Source organism: Nerophis ophidion, linkage group LG05 (genome assembly GCF_033978795.1).
Source record: "Nerophis ophidion isolate RoL-2023_Sa linkage group LG05, RoL_Noph_v1.0, whole genome shotgun sequence".
In the NCBI taxonomy this organism is placed as follows: Eukaryota; Metazoa; Chordata; class Actinopteri; order Syngnathiformes; family Syngnathidae; genus Nerophis; species Nerophis ophidion.
The window spans coordinates 18,993,107-19,012,362 of NC_084615.1; the positions used below are offsets into that span (position 1 = coordinate 18,993,107).

General features: G+C 43.3%; 1 protein-coding gene across 2 annotated transcripts in view; it reads left to right on the forward strand.

The window, feature by feature from the left end:
* Positions 1–257: 257 nt before the first annotated feature.
* Positions 258–19,256, forward strand: part of inppl1b (inositol polyphosphate phosphatase-like 1b) — a 73,105-nt gene continuing 54,106 nt past the window's right edge. The window contains exons 1-5 of one of the 2 annotated variants that reach the window (XM_061900301.1): positions 258–1,315; positions 13,014–13,077; positions 15,486–15,627; positions 17,407–17,530; positions 17,602–17,742. In XM_061900301.1, coding sequence (XP_061756285.1) covers positions 1,179–1,315; positions 13,014–13,077; positions 15,486–15,627; positions 17,407–17,530; positions 17,602–17,742 — 608 coding nt within the window. In that variant the 5' untranslated portion in view covers positions 258–1,178. The remainder of the gene's footprint in view (positions 1,316–13,013; positions 13,078–15,485; positions 15,628–17,406; positions 17,531–17,601; positions 17,743–19,256) is intronic. The other variant, XM_061900302.1, reaches the window with a different exon arrangement.

Sequence of the window (19,256 nt, forward strand, 5' to 3'; positions counted from 1 at the left end):
AGTTTGACACCCATGGTCTAGAGCATATTTTGCTTTATTCATTATTGGCGTGTTTCTTGCTAATTTATGTTGTATATTTTGAAGGCAATCAAAGGCTCAATATGGTTAAAAAAAGTGAATTTGTCGGTACTTTTAAACTTTTAACTGTTAAAAACTGTCAATGAGAATCTATGGCAGCGTAAACAATTAGTGGGATACAAAGTTGTCTGACTGTGCCTTTCTGGCATTTTCTGCTGAGTACGGCGAGAGGCTGAGGAGCAAATCTGGAACCAAGCAGCTTCCCACTGACTTTTCTCGCAGGCAAGTAGGAGGGCTGAACAGGCGGGCAAAAATAAACAGCACGGCTTGATCATAACCATATGCTGGCTGAGGAAATACAATAGAGGACAGGAGACCTAAATAAGTCACTTAAATCTATAAATAGGCTGTGAGGGAAACAGGGGGCCGGCCGGGGCGGCACATCTGCAAACAAATTTTTCTGCCTGAATGTCAGGAAAGGCGAGAGCAGGCGAGAGGAAGCGATCTGCTGTTTCACACACGGCTGGCGAAGGAATGTGGAGTCACCTCCTCGGCCCGCGCTCGTCTCTCCCTCGGCCCGCCCCTGGGCTCTGACAAACATGCCGACCGGACCGGGGCCGTGTGGACTTTGCGGCGCTGGTGCCAGCGGGAAAGTGACACACCAGGAGGACCGGGCCGGCCTCTCCGCGGAATCCGGCCCTGGAAAAGACGAGTACAGTCATCAGCCAAAGTTCTCCGGAGGGTGTTCCTGTTCCCTTATATGGCAACCGAGCTGGGAAATCATTTGAATCGGTCTGGATTCTGCTTGCATGCCTCTCAGTGGGGACTGACTCGATCTGCCACCGCTCTTTCCTCGCCTTCTCTTCCTGGGACAACAAGAAGGCGTTTTGTGTTTGCGTGTTGACGTTCCCCTCCTCTCCCTCGCCCTGGAATACACAAACACACACCTGGCAGCCAAGACCTGGAACAGGGTCTCCATACAAGGAAGACTGAGGATTCTAGACCTCGTTAGCAAAGGCGACCCAGGCTGGTAAAATTCTTCGGATTGCCTTTTTGTAAAAGACTTTAAACGTGAAGATGACGCCCCTGTGATCCCGAGGCCGAAAACTCTCTCCTCATGTGGACTACCTTCACCGGGCTGGCTCTCCACATCGGTCGCCATGGCGACGGCAGCGTGGTATCACCGTGACATCAGCCGCGTGCACGCCGAGGACCTGCTGGCGAGAGCCGGGAGGGACGGAAGCTTCCTGGTGAGAGACAGCGAGTCCGTGCCAGAAGCCTTCGCTCTGTGCCTCCTGTGAGTAGACGAGACACGATCATCAGTATCATCTTTCTACAGCCGTGGTCAAAAGTTTACATACACTTGTAAAGACCATGATGTCATGGCTGTCTGGAGTTTCCGGTCATTTCTACAACTCTTTTGTTTTGTGATGGAGTGACTGGAGCACATACTTGTTGGTCATAAAAAACATTCATGAAGTTTGCTTCTTTTATGAATTTATCATGGCTCTACTGAAAATGTGACCAAATCAAAAGTATACATACAGCAAGGTTGATATTTGGTTACATTTCCCTTGGCAAGTTTCACTGCAATAAGACGCTTTTGGTCGCCATCCACAAGCTTCTGGCAAGTTTCTGATTGATGTTTTGACCACTCATTTTAACAAAATTGGTGCAGTTCAGCTAAATGTGTTGGTTTTCTGACATGGACTTGTTTCTTCAGCATTGTCCACACGTTTAAGTCAGGACTTTGGGAAGGCTATTCTAAAGTCTTCATCAAAGCCTGATTTAGCCATTCCTTTACCCATACTTGCCAACCCTCCCGATTTTTCCGGGAGACTCCCGAATTTCAGTGACCCTCCCGAAAATCTCCCGGGGCAACCATTCTTCTGAATTTCTCCTGATTTCCACCTGGATTTCCCAGTGACTTGTTGTATTTTTCAGAAGTTTTTTTAAAAATTTTACCGGTCTCGGAATATCCCTAAATAAAGCTTTAAAGTGCCTTATTTTCGCTATCTTCGAAACCACTATCCATTTCCCTTTGACATCACACAGTGCTACCAATGTAAACAAACAATGGGAATACCACAGCAAGATATAGCGACATTAGCTCGGATTCAAACTCGGATTTCAGCGACTTAAGCGATTCAACAGATTACGCATGTATTGAAACAGATGGTTGGATATGAAAGTATTGAAGAAGAAACTGAAGCTATTGAGCGAATAGCTATTGACGCTATTCATAGCCATAGCATGGCCGTATAGCTGCGTTAGCATTCCCGGTAAAATGTGCGGACCAAACATTCAGGACTTTCGCATCTTTTGACACTGGAGCAACTTAAATCCGTCGATTGGTAAGTGTTTTTTTCGCATTAAATGTGGGTGGAAGGAAACGTAATATAGTTGCAAATGCATCTACAGGTTATCCATACATCTCTGTGCCATGTCTGCTTTAGCACCGCCGGTAAATAGCATGTTAGCATCGATTAGCGTAGCATGTTAGCATCGATTAGCTGGCAGTCAACATCAACAAAACTCCCCTTTGTGATGTCGTTGACCTTATAGTTGCAAATGCATCTGCAGGTTATCCATACATCTCTGTGCCATGTCTGCCTTAGCATCGCCGGTCAAATGTGGAGACACTCTGGCACATTCAACGGGGGTCTGGCGGCAGACACTTTCGTATCTCCGGGCCAGTGGTGCAACTTGAATCCCTCCCTGTTAGTGTTGTTACACCCTCCGACAACACACCAACGAGGCACGATGTCTCCAAGGTTCCAAAAAATAGTAAAAAAAACGGAAAATAACAGAGCTGAGACCCGGTGTTTGTAATGTATTGAAAATGAAAATGGCGGCTGTATTACCTCGGCGACGTCACATTCTGACGTCACCGCCTCCAGCGCGATAAACAGAAAGGCGTTTAATTCGCCAAAATTCACCCATTTAGAGTTCGGAAATCGGTTAAAAAAATATATGGTCTTTTTTCTGCACCATCAAGGTATATATTGACGCTTACATAGGTCTGTTGATAATGTTCCCCTTTAAGGTACTGCTTTTAACGTCTTTTACAACCTGTCATCACGACTGCTTTTCCTCCATACAAACAGCGTGTCGGCACAGCCACATGCACTGTTTCCATATGAGTTGGGAAATTGTGTTAGATGTAAATATAAACGGAATACAATGATTTGCAAATTCTTTTCAACCCATATTTAATTGAATGCACTACAAAGACAAAATATTTGATGTTCAAACTCATAAACTTAATTTTTTTTTGCAAATAATAATTAACTTAGAATTTCATGGCTGCAACACGTGCCAAAGTAGTTGGGAAAGGGCATGTTCACCACTGTGTTACATCACCTTTTCTTCAACACTCAATAAACGTTTGGGACGTGAGGAAACTAATTGTTGAAGCTTTCAAAGTGGAATTCTTTCCCATTCTTGTTTTATGTAGAGCTTTAGTCGTTCAACAGTCCGGGGTTTCCGCTGTCGTATTTTACGCTTCATAACGCGCCACACATTTTCGATGGGAGACAGGTCTGAACTGCAGCCCGGCCAGGAAATTATCTGCACTCTTTTTTTACGAAGCGACGCTGTTGTAACACTTGTCTTGCTGAAATAAGCAGGGGCGTTGATGATAATGTTCCTTGGATGACAACATATGTTGCTCCAAAACCTGTATGTACCTTTCAGCATTAATGGTGCCATCACAGATGTGTAAGTTACCCATGCCTTGGGCACTAATACACCCCCATACCATCACAGATGCTGGCTTTTGACTTTTGCGCCTATAACAATCCGGATTGTTATTTTCCTCTTTGTTCCGGAGGACACCACGTCCAAAGTTTCCAAATATAATTTGAAATTTGGACTCGTTAGACCACAGAACACTTTTCCACTTTGCATCAGTCCATATTAGATGAGCTCGGGCCCAGCCAAGCCAGCGGCGTTCCTTGGTGTTGTTGATGAATGGGTTTTGCTTTGCATAGCAGAGTTTTAACTTGCACTTACAGATGTAGCAACCAACTGTAGTTACTGACAGTAGTTTTATATACACACACAAGTAAATGTAAGGCATAATTGGTCAACAGCCATACAGGTCACACTGAGGGTGTCCGTAGAAACAACTTTAACACTGTTACAAATATGCGCCACACTGTGAACCCACACCAAACAAGAATGACAAACACATTACGTAAAAACATCCGCACCATAACACAACATAAACACAACAGAAAAAATACCCAGAATCCCTGGCAGCACTAACTCTTCCAGGACGCTACAATATACACACCCGCTACCACCAAACCCCCCACCCCTGCTTACCCCATCTCCTGAATTCGGAGGTCTCAAGGTTGGCAATAAGACCTTTACCACTTTTGACGTGTGTTTGGGGTCATTGTCCTGTTGGAAATCCCAACTGTGCCCAAGACCCAACCTCTGGGCTGATGATTTTAGGTTCCTGAAGAATTTGGAGGTAATCCTCCTTTTTTATTGTCCCATTGACTCTCTGTAAAGCACCAGTTGCATTGACAGCAAAACAGGCTCAAAGCATAACACTACCACCACCATGCTTGACGGTAGGTGTGGTGTTCCTGGGATTAAAGGCCTCACCTTTTTTCCACTGAACATATTACTGGGTCTTGTGGTTAAATAGCTCCATTTTTGTTTCATCTGACATCACATGGACAAAGATAAGACATTTTAGAGGAGGGGTGTCCGACATACGGCCAGCGAGACGTTATTTTGTGGCCCCCACCTTGATATGAAAGTTCAATGTTAGTGCGGCCAGCGAGTTTTATATAAATGGTGCTTGACAGCGTTGTGTTATTTGGGTCCAAAATGGCTCTTTCAACGTTCTGGGTTGCCTACCCTTGCATTAGTGGAAAAGCGGCAAATGAGTGAAAGCGACAGAGACAATGCCTTGGAGACGAGGGTTTTCATACGTGCGTGGCTGCAGTCACACCTCAACACCTGTCCGTCAGTAATAACAGTCCCTGATAACCTGAACCAATTCAAACCATTATTAGTTTTTTTTATTGTTTAATTTGCATTGCCTCACATGATGAACACTACATATATTTCTATATGGCGCCGGATAACACTCACTTTTTTGCTCTCGTTATCCCTGTACTTTCCCTGCTATAACCCGCCGACCGCCGTGTTGCTGTAGGGAAAAACGGAACGACACACATTGCGGAAATAACATTGTTCTCCGTGCGTCGGCTAAATACAAATATATTCCACAACCCCAAACATGTCTTTTTCAAAGCCTGCAGTGAAGAGAAAGGTTAGTGATGAGCAACGACAATTCCAGGAAAAGTGGGCGATGCAATATTTCTTTGTTGACCACAGGGGCACCCCGACGTGATGTAAAAAATGTAAGAAATCTTTTCTTGCGGCCCAACCTCACCCAGACTCGGCATCCAGTGGCCACTAGGTAAATTGAGTTTGAGACCCCTGTTCTAGAGGAAAGTTCTGTGGTCAGATGAAACAAAAATGGAGCTATTTGGCCACAATACCCAGCAATATGTTTAGAGGAGAAAAGGTGAGGCTTTTTTATCCTCGCTCATCCATGCGGACTAAACACTGGCTGAGAGTGGAATCGGCTCTCTTGGTTGCTTTGTTGGGTCTGCTCCTGTCTCTGGCCATGCTCCCCCCACCCCAGCAGACGATGGCGTGGAACACCGCAGAGGCCACCACAGTGAAAACCGTATTTCCTTGAATTGCCACCGGGTATATAGTATGCGTCTACCTAGAATTACTGCCGGGTCAAATTCGTTTCACAAAATAATTAGCGCATGCTTAGCTTTACCGCCAGCTCAGGATTAACGCCGGGTCAAACTCGTTTCGCAAAATATTATTTTTATTAGCGCATGTGTAGAATTTCCGCCGGGTCAAACTCGTTTCGACAAATAATTAGCATATGTCTAGAAATTCTACCGGGTGAAACTCGTCACGTCACGAGTGACCTGTCATCATTTTCAAAATGAAGGAGGCTGATTTCAATAATTTGAAATCGCATAAAGGAAAGAAGATTAAGAGCTATTCAGTAGGATTTAAGGTCCAAGCTATTGAATATGCTAAAAAGAACAGTAAGCAGCTATGTTTTATTAATATACCGTAGCTGCGTGTGTCAAATATGAGTCATTAAATGACTCCCGCCTCCTGGTGGTAGAGGGCGCTAGTGATCCTACTTGGATCCTTCTTGGCTGCAGAAGAAGTGACAACAAGCAGCAAGAGTGAGCAGTGATCGTTTATATTTTTCCTCTCGCTTGCAATTTTAACATGGAGGGATACATATCTAAAATAAAACAGTTTTCTAAACTGGACTTTCAATCGAAGCAGGAGGTAATAAAAGAAGATCTCCATCGAGACAGAGAGACTTTTAAAACGGGAGAAAATTAAGGAAGACTTCTATAAACAAGTTATCGATGCTTTTGATCAGAAGGAGCTGTGCATGGACTTCATTTATAAGTAAAGGTAAGACCATGATAAAGTTTTTTTTATTAAATGTGCTTTTCATGATGGTATCCTTACATCACACTCAAATTTATAAGCGCAGGCCTAAATTTACCGCATGCTTTTGGTAACCGCCAGAGTGAGAAGAGGTTTTGAAATAATTAGCGCATGCTTGCCTTTACCGCATGCCTTTGGTAAACGCCGGAGTGAGAAGAGGTTTTAAATTAATTAGCGCCCCGGCGGCAATTCAAGGAAATACGGTATGTTTTTTTTTTTTTTTTACTTTTGTGGCTTTGTGTAGAAGTGGCTGGATGAATCAGCTCTGCTCTTTTAATGTCTTTAATGTCCTTTGTGTTCTTTGATGGTACCCTCTTACACATATGTTTTTGTGTGCTATGGCTAAGAGGTTTTTTTTTTTCCTTGGCCTCAGTTTGGACCCCCTCTCCAGGGGCCCAGGCCTAAACTGATTTTTTTTTTATCTCACCCTCCTCCCCAGCGTTTACCCGTTTCTCACCATTTTGTAAGGGATGCCAGAAGTTGGCAGACCCAAAAGCGATATTGTTCTGTCTCCCTGTAATATATGTCTGCTCTTGAATGGGATTGTGCTGAAAGTGTTAATTTCCCCTCAGGGATTATTAAAGTATTTCTGATTCTGATTTAATCCCAGGAATACCATTTCTACCGTATAGCATGGTGGTGGTAGTATTATGATCCGGGCCTGTTTTGCTGCCAATGGAACTGGTCCTTTACAGAGAGTAAATGGGACAATGAAAAAGGAGGATTACCTCCAAAACATAAAATCATCAGCCCGGAGGTTGGGTCTTGGACGCAGTTGGGTGTTCCAACGGGACAATGACCCCAAAACACGTCAAAAGTGGTAAAGGAATGGCTAAATCAGGCTCGAATGAAGGTTTTAGGATAGCCTTCCCATAGTCCTGACTTAAACGTGTTTGTGGACAATGCTGAAGAAACAAGTCCTTGTCAGAAAACGCAACAAATTTAGCTGAACTGCACCAATTTGGTCAAGAGGAGTGGTCACAAATTCAAGCAGAAGCTTGTGGATGGCTACCAAAAGCGCCTTTTTGCAGGGAAACGTGCCAAGGGACATATAGGCAAATATTAACATTGCTGTACGTATACTTTTGACCCAGCAGATTTGATCCCATAATAAATTCATTAAAGAACAAAACCTCATGGATGTTCTTTGTGACCAAAAAGTATGTGCTTCAATCACTATCACAAAAAAACATAAGAGTGGTAGAAAATATTAGAAACTCAAGACAGCCATGATATTATGTTATTTGTAAGTGTATGTAAACTTTTGACCACGACTGTGTGTGTTTGCAAGCCAGTTCCCATTTTCCTGAACAGCTGCACACAAACGAGAGAAAGTTTGACCTAACATGCACCCTGACTGTGTTGCCTGTGCTATTATTTATTTGACAGATACACTGTTATCACCCCCCCCCCCCCCCCCCCCCCCAAAACGTTGACTTGAAATTTCTCACACAGCTGAACGCGCTTTAAAAAGCACCCGCTGTAACTTCCCGCCGCATATGCAGAGCGAAAGCCATTTATCAACAACATCCAGAAACGCCGGCGGCTTCTCTGGGCCCGAGATCATCTAACATGGACTGATGCAAAGTGGAAAAGTGTTCTTTGGTCTGACGAGTCCACATTTCAAATTGTTTTTGGAAATATTCAACATCGTGTCATCCTGACTAAAAGGGAAACGAACCATCCAGACTGTTATCGACGCAAAGTTCAAAAGCCAGCATCTGTGATGGTATGGGGCTGAATTAGTGCCCAATGCATGGGTAACTTACACATCTGTGAAGACACCATTAATGTTGAAAGGTACATACAGGTTTTGGAACAACATATGCTGCCATCTAAGCGCTGTCTTTTTTATGGACGCCCCTGCTTATTTCAGCAAGACAATGCCAAGCCACATTCAGCACGTGTTACAACAGCGTGGCTTCGTAAAAAAAAGAGTGCGGGTACTTTCCTGGTCCGCCTGCAGTTCAGAACTGTCTCCCATCGAAAATGTGTGGCGCATTATGAAGCGTAAAATACGACATTGGAGACCCCGGACTGTTGAACGACTGAAGCTCTACATAAAACAAGAATGGGAAAGAATTCCACTTTCAAAGCTTCAACAATTAGTTTCCTCAGTTCCCAAATGCTTATTGAGTGTTCTTAAAAGAAAAGGTGATGTAACACAGTGGTGAACATGCCCTTTCCCAACTACTTTGGCACGTGTTGCAGCCATGAAATTCTAAGTTAATTATTATTTGCAAAAAATATATATATATATGAGTTTCAACATCAAATCTCTTTGTAGTGCATTCAATTGAGTATGGATTGAAAAGGATTTGCAAATCATTGTATTCCGTTTATATTTACCGTATTTCCTCGAATGGCCGCCGGACTTGTAATATGCGCCTGCCTTGAATTACTGCCGGGTCAAACTCGCTCCCCAAATTTATAAGCGAATTCTTACTTTTACCGCCGGGTCAAATTCGTGACATCATGAGTGACACTTCCCTTGTCGTGATTTCCAAAATGGCGAAGGAGGTTTTTCTGCTTTCTCTAATGTGTACACCAGGGGTCTTGTTCCACAGCCATACAGATCACACTGATGGTTGTGATATAAAACAACTTTAACACTCTTACTAATATGCGCCACACACTGTGAACCCACACCAAACAAGAATAACAAACCCATTTCTGGAGAACATCAGCTCTGTAACACAGTGGTCCCCAACCACCGGGCCGCAGAATAATTTTTTATTCATTTTTATTTAAAAAAAAAAATTAATAAATAAAAATGTATTAAATCAACATAAAAAACACAATATACACTTACAATTAGTGCACCAACCACAAAAAACTCAATTTTTTATGACAAAAACGTCCCTTTTTCATGACAAAGGAAAAAAATAAAATAAAAATTAATTTGTCCCCCGGGCCGCGGGACAAATTATTACGCGTTGACCGGTCCGCGGATACAAAGAATGCAATGCACCCATGACTCTTACCGGCTATATTATACACCCCGCTAGCACCAAACCCCCCCTCCGTGCGTTGGTTGAGGTGGGCGGGGTTGGGGGCGCGTGTATAACATAGCCAAGAGTCATGGATGCATGGCATTGTGGGTAGTTGTCATGTTGCGTTTATAATGTATTACAGAGCCGATGTTCTCCAAAAATGTGTTTGGTGTGGGTTCACAGAGTGTGGCGCATATTAGTAAGAGTGTTAAAGTTGTTTATATTACAACCATCAGTGTATAAGGTGTGTCTGTTGACCAAGTATGCATTGCAATCTCGTATTAGAAGCAGTGAAATGCATGCGTCCGGCCGGCACGCAGAAAGATTGGTGTAAAGGTGGGTGCGATGAGATGTTGTAGAGCAGTGGTCCTCAACCGCAAGAATTTATTATTATTTTCATTTTTTTTATCACTCTCAGTTTTTTACTGCATGCCATTGGTAAGCGCTGGGGTGAGAACAGGTTTTGAAATTATTAGCGCCTGCTTACTTTTACCGCATGCCTTGAATAAGCGCAGGAGTGAGAAGAGGTTTTAAATGAATTAGCGCCCCGGCGGCAAATCAAGGAAATACGGTACATCTAACACAATTTCCCAACTCATATGGAAACAAGGTTTGTAAAACTGCTCTAGTTTAATAGAGGAGGCGGGTTCGCGAAAGCCATGTTTTTATAAGCCCTGTAAGGATTTCAAACTAGTCACTCACTCAACTTTTCTGCCGCCTGAAAAGATTATTCCTAGGGTTCACTCCCCCGCCCCCGACAACCACAAGACGGTCCGACAGCAGATGTGCTACTGTGGCCCGTCACAAGAACCTGACTTCTCCTGACGCATGGGCTCGTCCATCCCGGCCAGTTTTTAAAAAGCCTTGGCTCCAGATTCCCCGTTTCCCATCACACTCCTTCTTTCTTCCCCCGGGCCCCATGGAGGAGGGCGGGAGCTCCGGTGACCACACTATGCTGACTGGTCCTCAGCCCGCGCCAGATGCATTCCTGAAAACTGAGCTGGGCCGCCCGTACCGCTCCCTTGTCCCCCAACCTTCTTCTCTATTCTCTCATTTAGGCTATTTTGGGGTTTGGGCGCATTTGGGAGTTTGATCCGTACTTTTGTACTAAGCGGTGTACTCTCACTGGCCGTAACATTAGGTGGAGTTGCAGAAAAATCTGCTTTTGTAAAGCAAACTGTTGCTGGATGTTGAATGACAGTGTAAACATTCATACAATATGATACTGTACTTTATTCGTGCAATATAAAACTACTCTGCATTTTAAGTGCAGCCGCAGATACGGATGTTGCAAAATGAGTTATTTACGCAGAAGGACTCTGTATATGTTTCTTTACAAACCTCAAAACCAGTGAATTTGTCACATTGTGTAAATGGTAAATAAAAACAGAATACGATGTGTCAGAAAAATGCTGTGTAAATTATCAAATAAAACTTTGTATTACATTGTGTTCCGGACAAGAAGACAAAAGGCTGAAACCTTCCAAGAAGAATGCTCGTAAAACTCCACTTGGACTTCCAGGCGGACAGATGGCATAATCTGCCCAACTTCCACAGGAACTCTTTTTGAAGTATTTTTACGAATTCTTTCTTTGATCTATTTTATGGGACACTCTTTGAACAATTTTATGGAACTTTCTTTGAACTGTTCGGGAACCGAAGGCCACGCTGGTCACGACCCACATCCCTGAGGAAGCAGGGATGTAAGGGGTCAAATAAAGAAGGATGAGTACGGTCTTGGGGCAGAGCTTGGTGTAGACTGTACAGAGAGTGTACAGTGGACATGTCTCTCCTCAGATTCTGAGTCCAAATTTAAGTCTGTCTCTGTTTGATTCTTTGCCTTTTGTCTTGTTTAGTAGATGGCATCAGTGTTTGAGCCTGATACATCCATCCATCCATTGTCTACCGCTTATTCCCTTTTGGGGTTGAGGGGGGCGCTGGCGCCTATCTCAGCTACAATATGGCGGAAGGCGGGGTACACCCTGGACAAGTCGCCACCTCATCACAGGGCCAACACAGATAGACAGACAACATTCACACTCACATTCACACAATGATTTGTAAATCCCTTTCAACTTATATTCAATTGAATAAACTGCAAAGACAAGATACTTAACGTTTGAAACGGAAAACGTTGTTATTTGTTGCAAATATTAGCTCGTTTGGAATTTGACGCCTGCGACATGTTTCAAAAAAGCAGGCACAAGTGGCAAAAAAGACTGAGAAAGTTGAGGAATGCTCATCAAACACTTATTTGGAACATCCCACAGGTGAACGTGCTAATTGGGAACAGGTGGGTGCCCTGATTGGGTATAAAAGCAGCTTCCGTGAAATGCTCAGTCGTTCACAAACAAGGACGGGAGGGCGAGGGTCACCACTTTGTCAACAAATGTGTGAGTAAATTGTCCAACAGTTCAAGAACAACATTTCTCAACCAGCTATTGCAAGGACTTTAGGGATTTCACCATCTACGGTCCGTAATTTCATCAAAAGGTTCAGGGAATTTGGAGAAATCACTGCACGTAAGCGATGATATTATGGACATCTGGTCCCTCAGGCGGTACTGCATCAAAAAGCGACACCAGTGTGTAAAAGATATCACCACATGGGCCCAGTAACACTTAAGAAAACCACTCTCAGTAACTGCAGTTGTTCGCTAAATCTGGAAGTGGAAGTTAAAACTCTACTATGCAAAGCGAAGACCATTTATCAACAACACCCAGAAACGCCGCCGGCTTCGCTGGGCCCGAGCTCATCTAAGATGGACCGATGCCAAGTGCAAAAAGTGTTCTGTGGTCTGACAAGTCCACATTTCAAATTGTTTTTGGAAACTGTGGACGTTGTGTCTTCTGGACCAAAGATGAAAATAACCATCTGGATTGTTCTAGGCGCAAAGTGTAAAAGCCAGCATGTGTGATGGTATGGGGGTGCATTAGTGCCCAAAGCATGGGTAACTTACACATCTGTGAAGCCACCATTAATGCTAAAAGGTACATACAGGTTTTGGAGCAACATATGTTGCCATCCAAGCAACATTATCATGGACGCCCCTGCTTATTTCAGCAAGATAATGCCAAGCCACGTGTTAAAACAGCGTGGCTTCGTAGTAAAAGAGTGCGGGTACTAGACTGGCCCGCCTGTAATTCAGACTTGTCTCCCATTAAAAATGTGTGGCACATTATGAAGCCTAAAGTAGACCCCGGACTGTTGAACAACTTAAGCTGTACATCAAGCAAGAATGGGAAAGAATTCCACCTGAAAAGCTTAAAAAAATGTGTCTCCTCAATTCCCAAACGTTTACTTAGTGTTGTTAAAAAGAAAAGGCTATGTAACACAGTGGTAAAAATGTCCCTGTGACAACTTTTGGTTGCCATTATGGTCCTTGTGAACCTTTTTTGTGTATTGTGGCCTTTTAGTTGTTCGGTATATTCACCTGTGATTAATCTCAGATTTCACATTATAGTTGTCTTTCTTCCATAGGTTCCAGCGCCATGTTCATACGTATCGCATCCTTCCCGATGACGACGGTCTCCTGGCAGTCCAGGTGAGAACGTTCCCCCGATTATGTAAGACTGACACAAATGTCCTGAGTTGGGAAACAAAGATGGCATGAGACAATGTGTGTTGTCAGGAGAAGAAGAGAAGGTCCTCTGTTAGGTTCCCAGCAACTTTGCTGCTCCATTGGCATGTGTGCCGTGTGTGGTTGGATGCTTGTAGGATGAGATCAGCAGCTGTGAGAAGACTTGTTTTCATGTGTCACACATTCTAGCCCCACACGAGGTCCTTGGCTGGTGGGCGTGTGCTTATGTATTGTTATTGTTGTGTGTGCACTCCGCACAATAAGCAGCCAGTCCATTTCGTCTGATTACAACCTCTACTACAAAACCCAAAAGCAGTGAAGTTGTCACGTTGTGTAAATGGTAAATAAACACAGAATACAATGATTTGCAAATCCTTTTCAACTTATATTCAATTGAATAGACTGCAAAGACAATATATTTAATCTTCCAACAAAGAAACTTCATTTGTTTTAGCAAATAATCATTAACTTAGAATTTAATGGCAGCAACACATTGCAAACAATTTATTTTTTATTTTTACCACTGTGTTACATGGCCTTTCCTTTTAACAACACTCAGTAAAGGTTCGGGAACTGAGGAGACACATTTTTGACGTGGAATTCTTTCTCGTTCTTGCTTGATGTACAGCGTAAGTTGTTCAACAGTCCGGGGTCTCCGTTGTGGTATTTTAGACTTCACACATTTTCAATGGGAGACAGAACTGGACTACAAGCAGGCCAGTCTAGTACTCTTTTACTACGAATCCACGATGTCGTAACACGGCTTGGCATTGTCTTGCTGAAATAAGCAGGGGCGTCCATGGTAACGTTGCTTGGATGGCAACATATGTTGCTCCAAAACCTGTATGTACCTTTCAGAATTAATGGTGCCTTCACAGATGTGTAAGTTACCCATGCCTTGGGCACTAATACACGCCCATACCATCACAGATGCTGGCTTTTCCACTTTGCGCCCATAACAGTCCGGATGGTTCTTTTCCTCTTTGGTCCGGAGGACACGACTTCCACCGTATCCAAAAACAATTTGACATGTGGACTTGTCAGACCACAGATCACTTTTCCACTTTGCACCAGTCCATCTTAGATGAGCTCAGGCCCAGCCAAGCTGGCTGCGTCTCTGGGTGTTGTTGATAAGTGGCTTTCGCTTTGCATAGTAGAATTTAACTTGCATTTACAGATGTAGCGACCAACTGTAGTTACTGAAAGTGGTTTTCTGAAGTGTTTCTGAGCTCATGTGGTGATATTCTTTACACACTGATGTCGCTTTTTGGTGCAGTACCGCCTGAGAGAGCCAAGGTCCGTAATATCATCGCTTACGTGCAGTGATTTCTCCAGATTCTCTGAACCTTTTGATGATATTACGGAACGTAGATGGTGAAATCCCTAAACTCTTTGCAATAGCTGGTTGAGAAATGTTGTTCTTAAACTGTTGGACAATTTGTTCACGCATTTGTTGACAAAGTGGTGACCCTCGCCCCGTCCTTGTTTGTGAATGACTGAGCATTTCACGGAAGCTGCTTTTATACCCAATCACAGCACCCACCTTTTCACCTGTGGGATGTTCCAAATAAGTGTTTGATGAGCATTCCTCAACATTCGCAGTCTTTTTTGCCACTTGTGCCATTTTTTTGTAAACATTTTGCAGGCATCAAATTCCAAATGAGCTAATATGTGCAAAAAAATCCAAAGTTTTCCGGTTGGAACGTTAAATATCTTGTCTTTGCAGTCTATTCAATTGAATAGAATTTGAAAAGGATTTGCAAATCATTATATTCTGTTTTTATTTACCATTTACACAATGTGACAACTTCACTGGTTTTGAGTTTTGTCGATGGTTTTAAAGAGCAGAAAGAAAGAAACTTAGTGTACATGACCAGTGTCAAGCTTAGCTGTAACATCTTTTTTTTTTAAAAAGTCACCTCAACGCTTTAAAATGTTCTGCTTCCAGCTGGGTTTCTCTCTCGGTTTTTCCACTGCCTCCAGTGCACAAACTCCCAGACATGCATCTCCCCCCCCTTCCCCGACTTTGCTCCCTCAGCTCACAAGACGCTTTCCTTTCTTCTTTGTCTTTTTTCCAAGTGAGCCGCTGAGATATTTTGGTTCCCCGTTTTGTCCCTCATTGTCTCGTATTACATTTTGACTCCTTTTTAATTGCATTTCAAGAGATCTTTGTGGGTATGATGCGCTATTTTAAGTGTTCCAGACAGACACTGAGACCAATAAATCAATTTATTGCACTCTTTTAAAAGGGGCCGAAGGAGAAGTTGTCTGTGTTTTCTTGTCGTGACTCCAGTAAACGATCATCCATCTCTCTTAGCTCGATATTCATAATGATACGTCATCTTTCTGAGATTGAAGTGCGTGTGCCTTAGCAGACCACACAAGGAGTGCAGGTCAACTGCTTCCGGACTCTGGAAGACCTTGTTTTGGGATACCAGCACCCCCACAAAGGCCTGGTCACCCCTTTGCTTTACCCCGTGCCCCATGACGCCGACACAGGCGACGAAAGCTCAGGTGAGACCTCTGAACTTTAAATATCCCTATTAGGCTTGCACAGTATACCAGTACTAGTATTGTATTGCAGTACTAATGAATCAAAAACGGTACTATACTCTGTTTGAAAAGTACCGGTTCGCCATAATTATTTTTTTTGAACAGGCATGACGGCATGTCGTCGCCACTCGGTGACATTCCTGGTTTTACGACCAGAGGGGCATGTTCGGCAGCACGCGCACACTGAGTACTTACAAGCAGACACAGTGTGTAGACAGAAAAGGGAGAAGTACTAATGATTGTCACACACACAGTAGATGTGGCGACATTATTCTCTGCATTTGACCCATCGCCCTTTATCACCCCCTGGGAGGTGAGGGGAGCAGTGAGCAGCAGCGGCGGCCGCGCCCGGGAATAATTTTTGGAAATGGACGCATTTTGGCTTAAAATCTAAATATAAAGGTGAAGCTATAACACTGAAACTCTTTAAGACATGGCTAGCTCGTTAGCGTCTAATCGCCACCAGTAATCAGCAGTGTTTTAGCTACTAATAAATCACTAATCCTCGCCTCCATGGCGACAAATAAAGTATGTTCATTTCAAGTATCAATATCACTGCAGGACGAGGAATAGCTAAACATGCTTCACTATACACCGTCGGAGGATACAATAGCTCACCGGCGTCACAATGTAAACAAACACCATGGGTGGATCTACACCTGACATCCACTGTAATGATATCAAGTACAAGAGCGTATCTAGTCGATACTACTATGAGTACATCAATATTTTTCAACATCACAACATTAAAAAAACTATTTATATTATGTTTATAAACTCAGGAAATGCGTCCCTAGACACATGAGGACTTTGAATATGACCAATGTATGATCATGTAACTACTTGGTATCGGATCCATCAACCCATTTTCTACCGCTTGTCCCTTTTGGAGTCGCGGTGGGGTGTCATGAGACATGCGAACATAAATTATATACAAAGAGGATAAAAGTAAAGCATATTAACTGAGCTCAAATATAGCTACAAACGAGGCATCGTGACGCAGCTAGGCTAAATAGCATGTTGGCATTGATTAGCTTGCAGTCATGTACTGACCAATCAATCAATGTTTACTATATAGCCCTAAATCACTAGTGTCTCAAAGGGCTGAAATATGCTTGGTTAGCACAACAAGTCAATAACATCAACAAAGTTCACCTTTGTGCATTCACGCACAGCATAAAAGGTTTGGTGGACAAAATGAGGCAAAGAAGGAGTGGAAGGTTTTACATGTAAACAAACTGTTTCGTCACAGTCTATGGTGAGTTCAAGTACCGCTGAAATTAGTAGGACAAAATAATTTTCACCAAATAGTCTCATCAGTGAAGGATACACACAAAATTATTAAAGACTGGTAGTTCTAACAGGTTTTTGTCATTAATTGTCCTCAAACAAAAGAGCCTTGAGTTGCTGACTCCCGGTTAGTGCACGTGCCTTACAATACAAAGGTCCTGGGTTCGATCCCCGGGCACGGGGTCTTTCTGTGTGTAGTTTGCACTTTTTCCCCGTGACAGGATCGAACCCAGGACCTTCGTATTGTGAGGCACACGCACTAACCCCCTGTGCCACCGTGCTGCCCAAGATGGACTTTTTGAAAAGTATAAACCGATTTAGAATTGGGACGAGTAAGAATCGCTATTCGGATGTGAACCAAATATTTTTGTTCACCCCTCGTTAGATCATCATTAAAACAAGTTGGTTTTGCATAGCAGTCAACTTTTGAACACACTTGCTGCGTTTCAGATGAGGAGAAGACGCCTCAAAGTTCAGCCCCTGTCAACGCAGTCACCTTCACCACACCGCCGCCGGCAACACCAGACCCGCACGCGGTGTTCTTGGATAAGTTGCAGGAACTGAACACGTCAAAGTACGCCATCCCTCGTTGTGGCGTTGTGAAGTGTCGGAGGTGGTCTAACGTATCCTGTCGTCTCTGTCCAGTACTGCCAGCGACGTGGTCTCACTGCTCAACGGCTACTTCTTCAGCGAGCTGCCTCTGGATATCGACAACGTGCACAAAGGGGCGTCGGCACTTTGCCACCTCAAGCGTATGCTGGGCGTGGCCTGCCAGGGCCTGAACAGGTCCGTAAGAACGGCTTTATTCGGTACTGTTTCCTTATGACTCCATGCCGCAAATGATATACATATGAGCTTAAAGGCCTACAGAAATGAGATTTTCTTATTTAAACGGGGATAGCAGGTCCATTCTATGTGTCCATCCATCCATCCATCCATTTTCTACCGCTTATTCCCTTTTGGGGTCGCGTGGGGCGCTGGCGCCTATCTCAGCTACAATCGGGCGGAAGGCGGCGTACACCCTGGACAAGTCGTCACCTCATCACAGGGCCGATATTGGGTTTCACTATGCAAAATGTGTTTTGAGTCACTCGAGAAAAGCACTATATAAATATAATTCACTTCACTAATTCACAATGTATGATCCTGTAACTACGTGGTATCGGATCGATACCTAAATGTGTGGTATCATCCAAAACCAAAGTAAAGTATCAAAGAAGAGAAGAGTAAGTATTATTACATTTTAACGGAAGTGTAGATCGAACATGTTGGAACAGAAAATAAGCAGATATTAACAGTAAATAAACAAGTAGATGAATAATTCATTTTTACAGTTTGTCCTTAATAATGTGTACAAAATAATAGGTATATAAATGACACAATTTGTTACTGCATACATCAGTGTCAAGATGTGGACTTTGGGGTTTGTTTTTCCAGAAGGCAAAGGAAAGTTGCCGCGGGCAAGACGTGAAGGTAGGGACATATGTATTAATTGCTATTAAAAAAAGGTACAAAACTAAAGGCGCGCACAAAGGCGGAGAACAAACTTGACTAATGAAACAAAATCTAGCACTTGGGCCAAAAACTATGAAAATGAAACAAATTAACACTTACTGTAACAAGAATAAACATAACTTTCGTGGCATGGAAAGGAGCAAAACTATGGACAGTATGAGTAACAAAGGTAGCATGGGATGAGGTGAACGGAGGTAATGTCAGCAGGACGAACAACAGAAACAGACCGGCTTAAATAGCAGCGACATGATCAGTGAAAGCAGGTGCGTGACTCGACAGGTGGAAAGTAATGGGTTGCTATGGTGACAAAACAAAGAAAAGTGCACAAAGTGTCACATCGCGATGAGGGAAGTCTTGTCTTGGTTTTTCTGTCTTGTGATTTACGTGTTTTATTTTGAAAAGCTACCCTCTTGTTTCAGACCACGGGCCCTTCCTCTTGTTTCACCAGTCTGACATCATCCCTGATTCCTGATTGTTTCCACCTGTTCCCCATCACTCCCACATCCTATTTAAGCTCATATTTCCGTTTGTCCTTTGCCAGATCGTCTCGTCTATTGTGCCTTTCTAGCGTCCATGTCCATGTCCTTGATTAGCTCCTTGTCTTGCTCCTGTTTTCGTAGTTACCGTAGTTTTTGCTGTAATTTGGAGTTGACTTTTTCCTCCTTCGAGCGTCCTTGGTTATCATTCGTCTTCCTAATTGGTGAGTTTTTGTTTGTCCAAATTTTGAATTTATTTCCTCATTGATTGAGTAATTTTTTTGTTATTTATAGTTAGTGTTTATATAT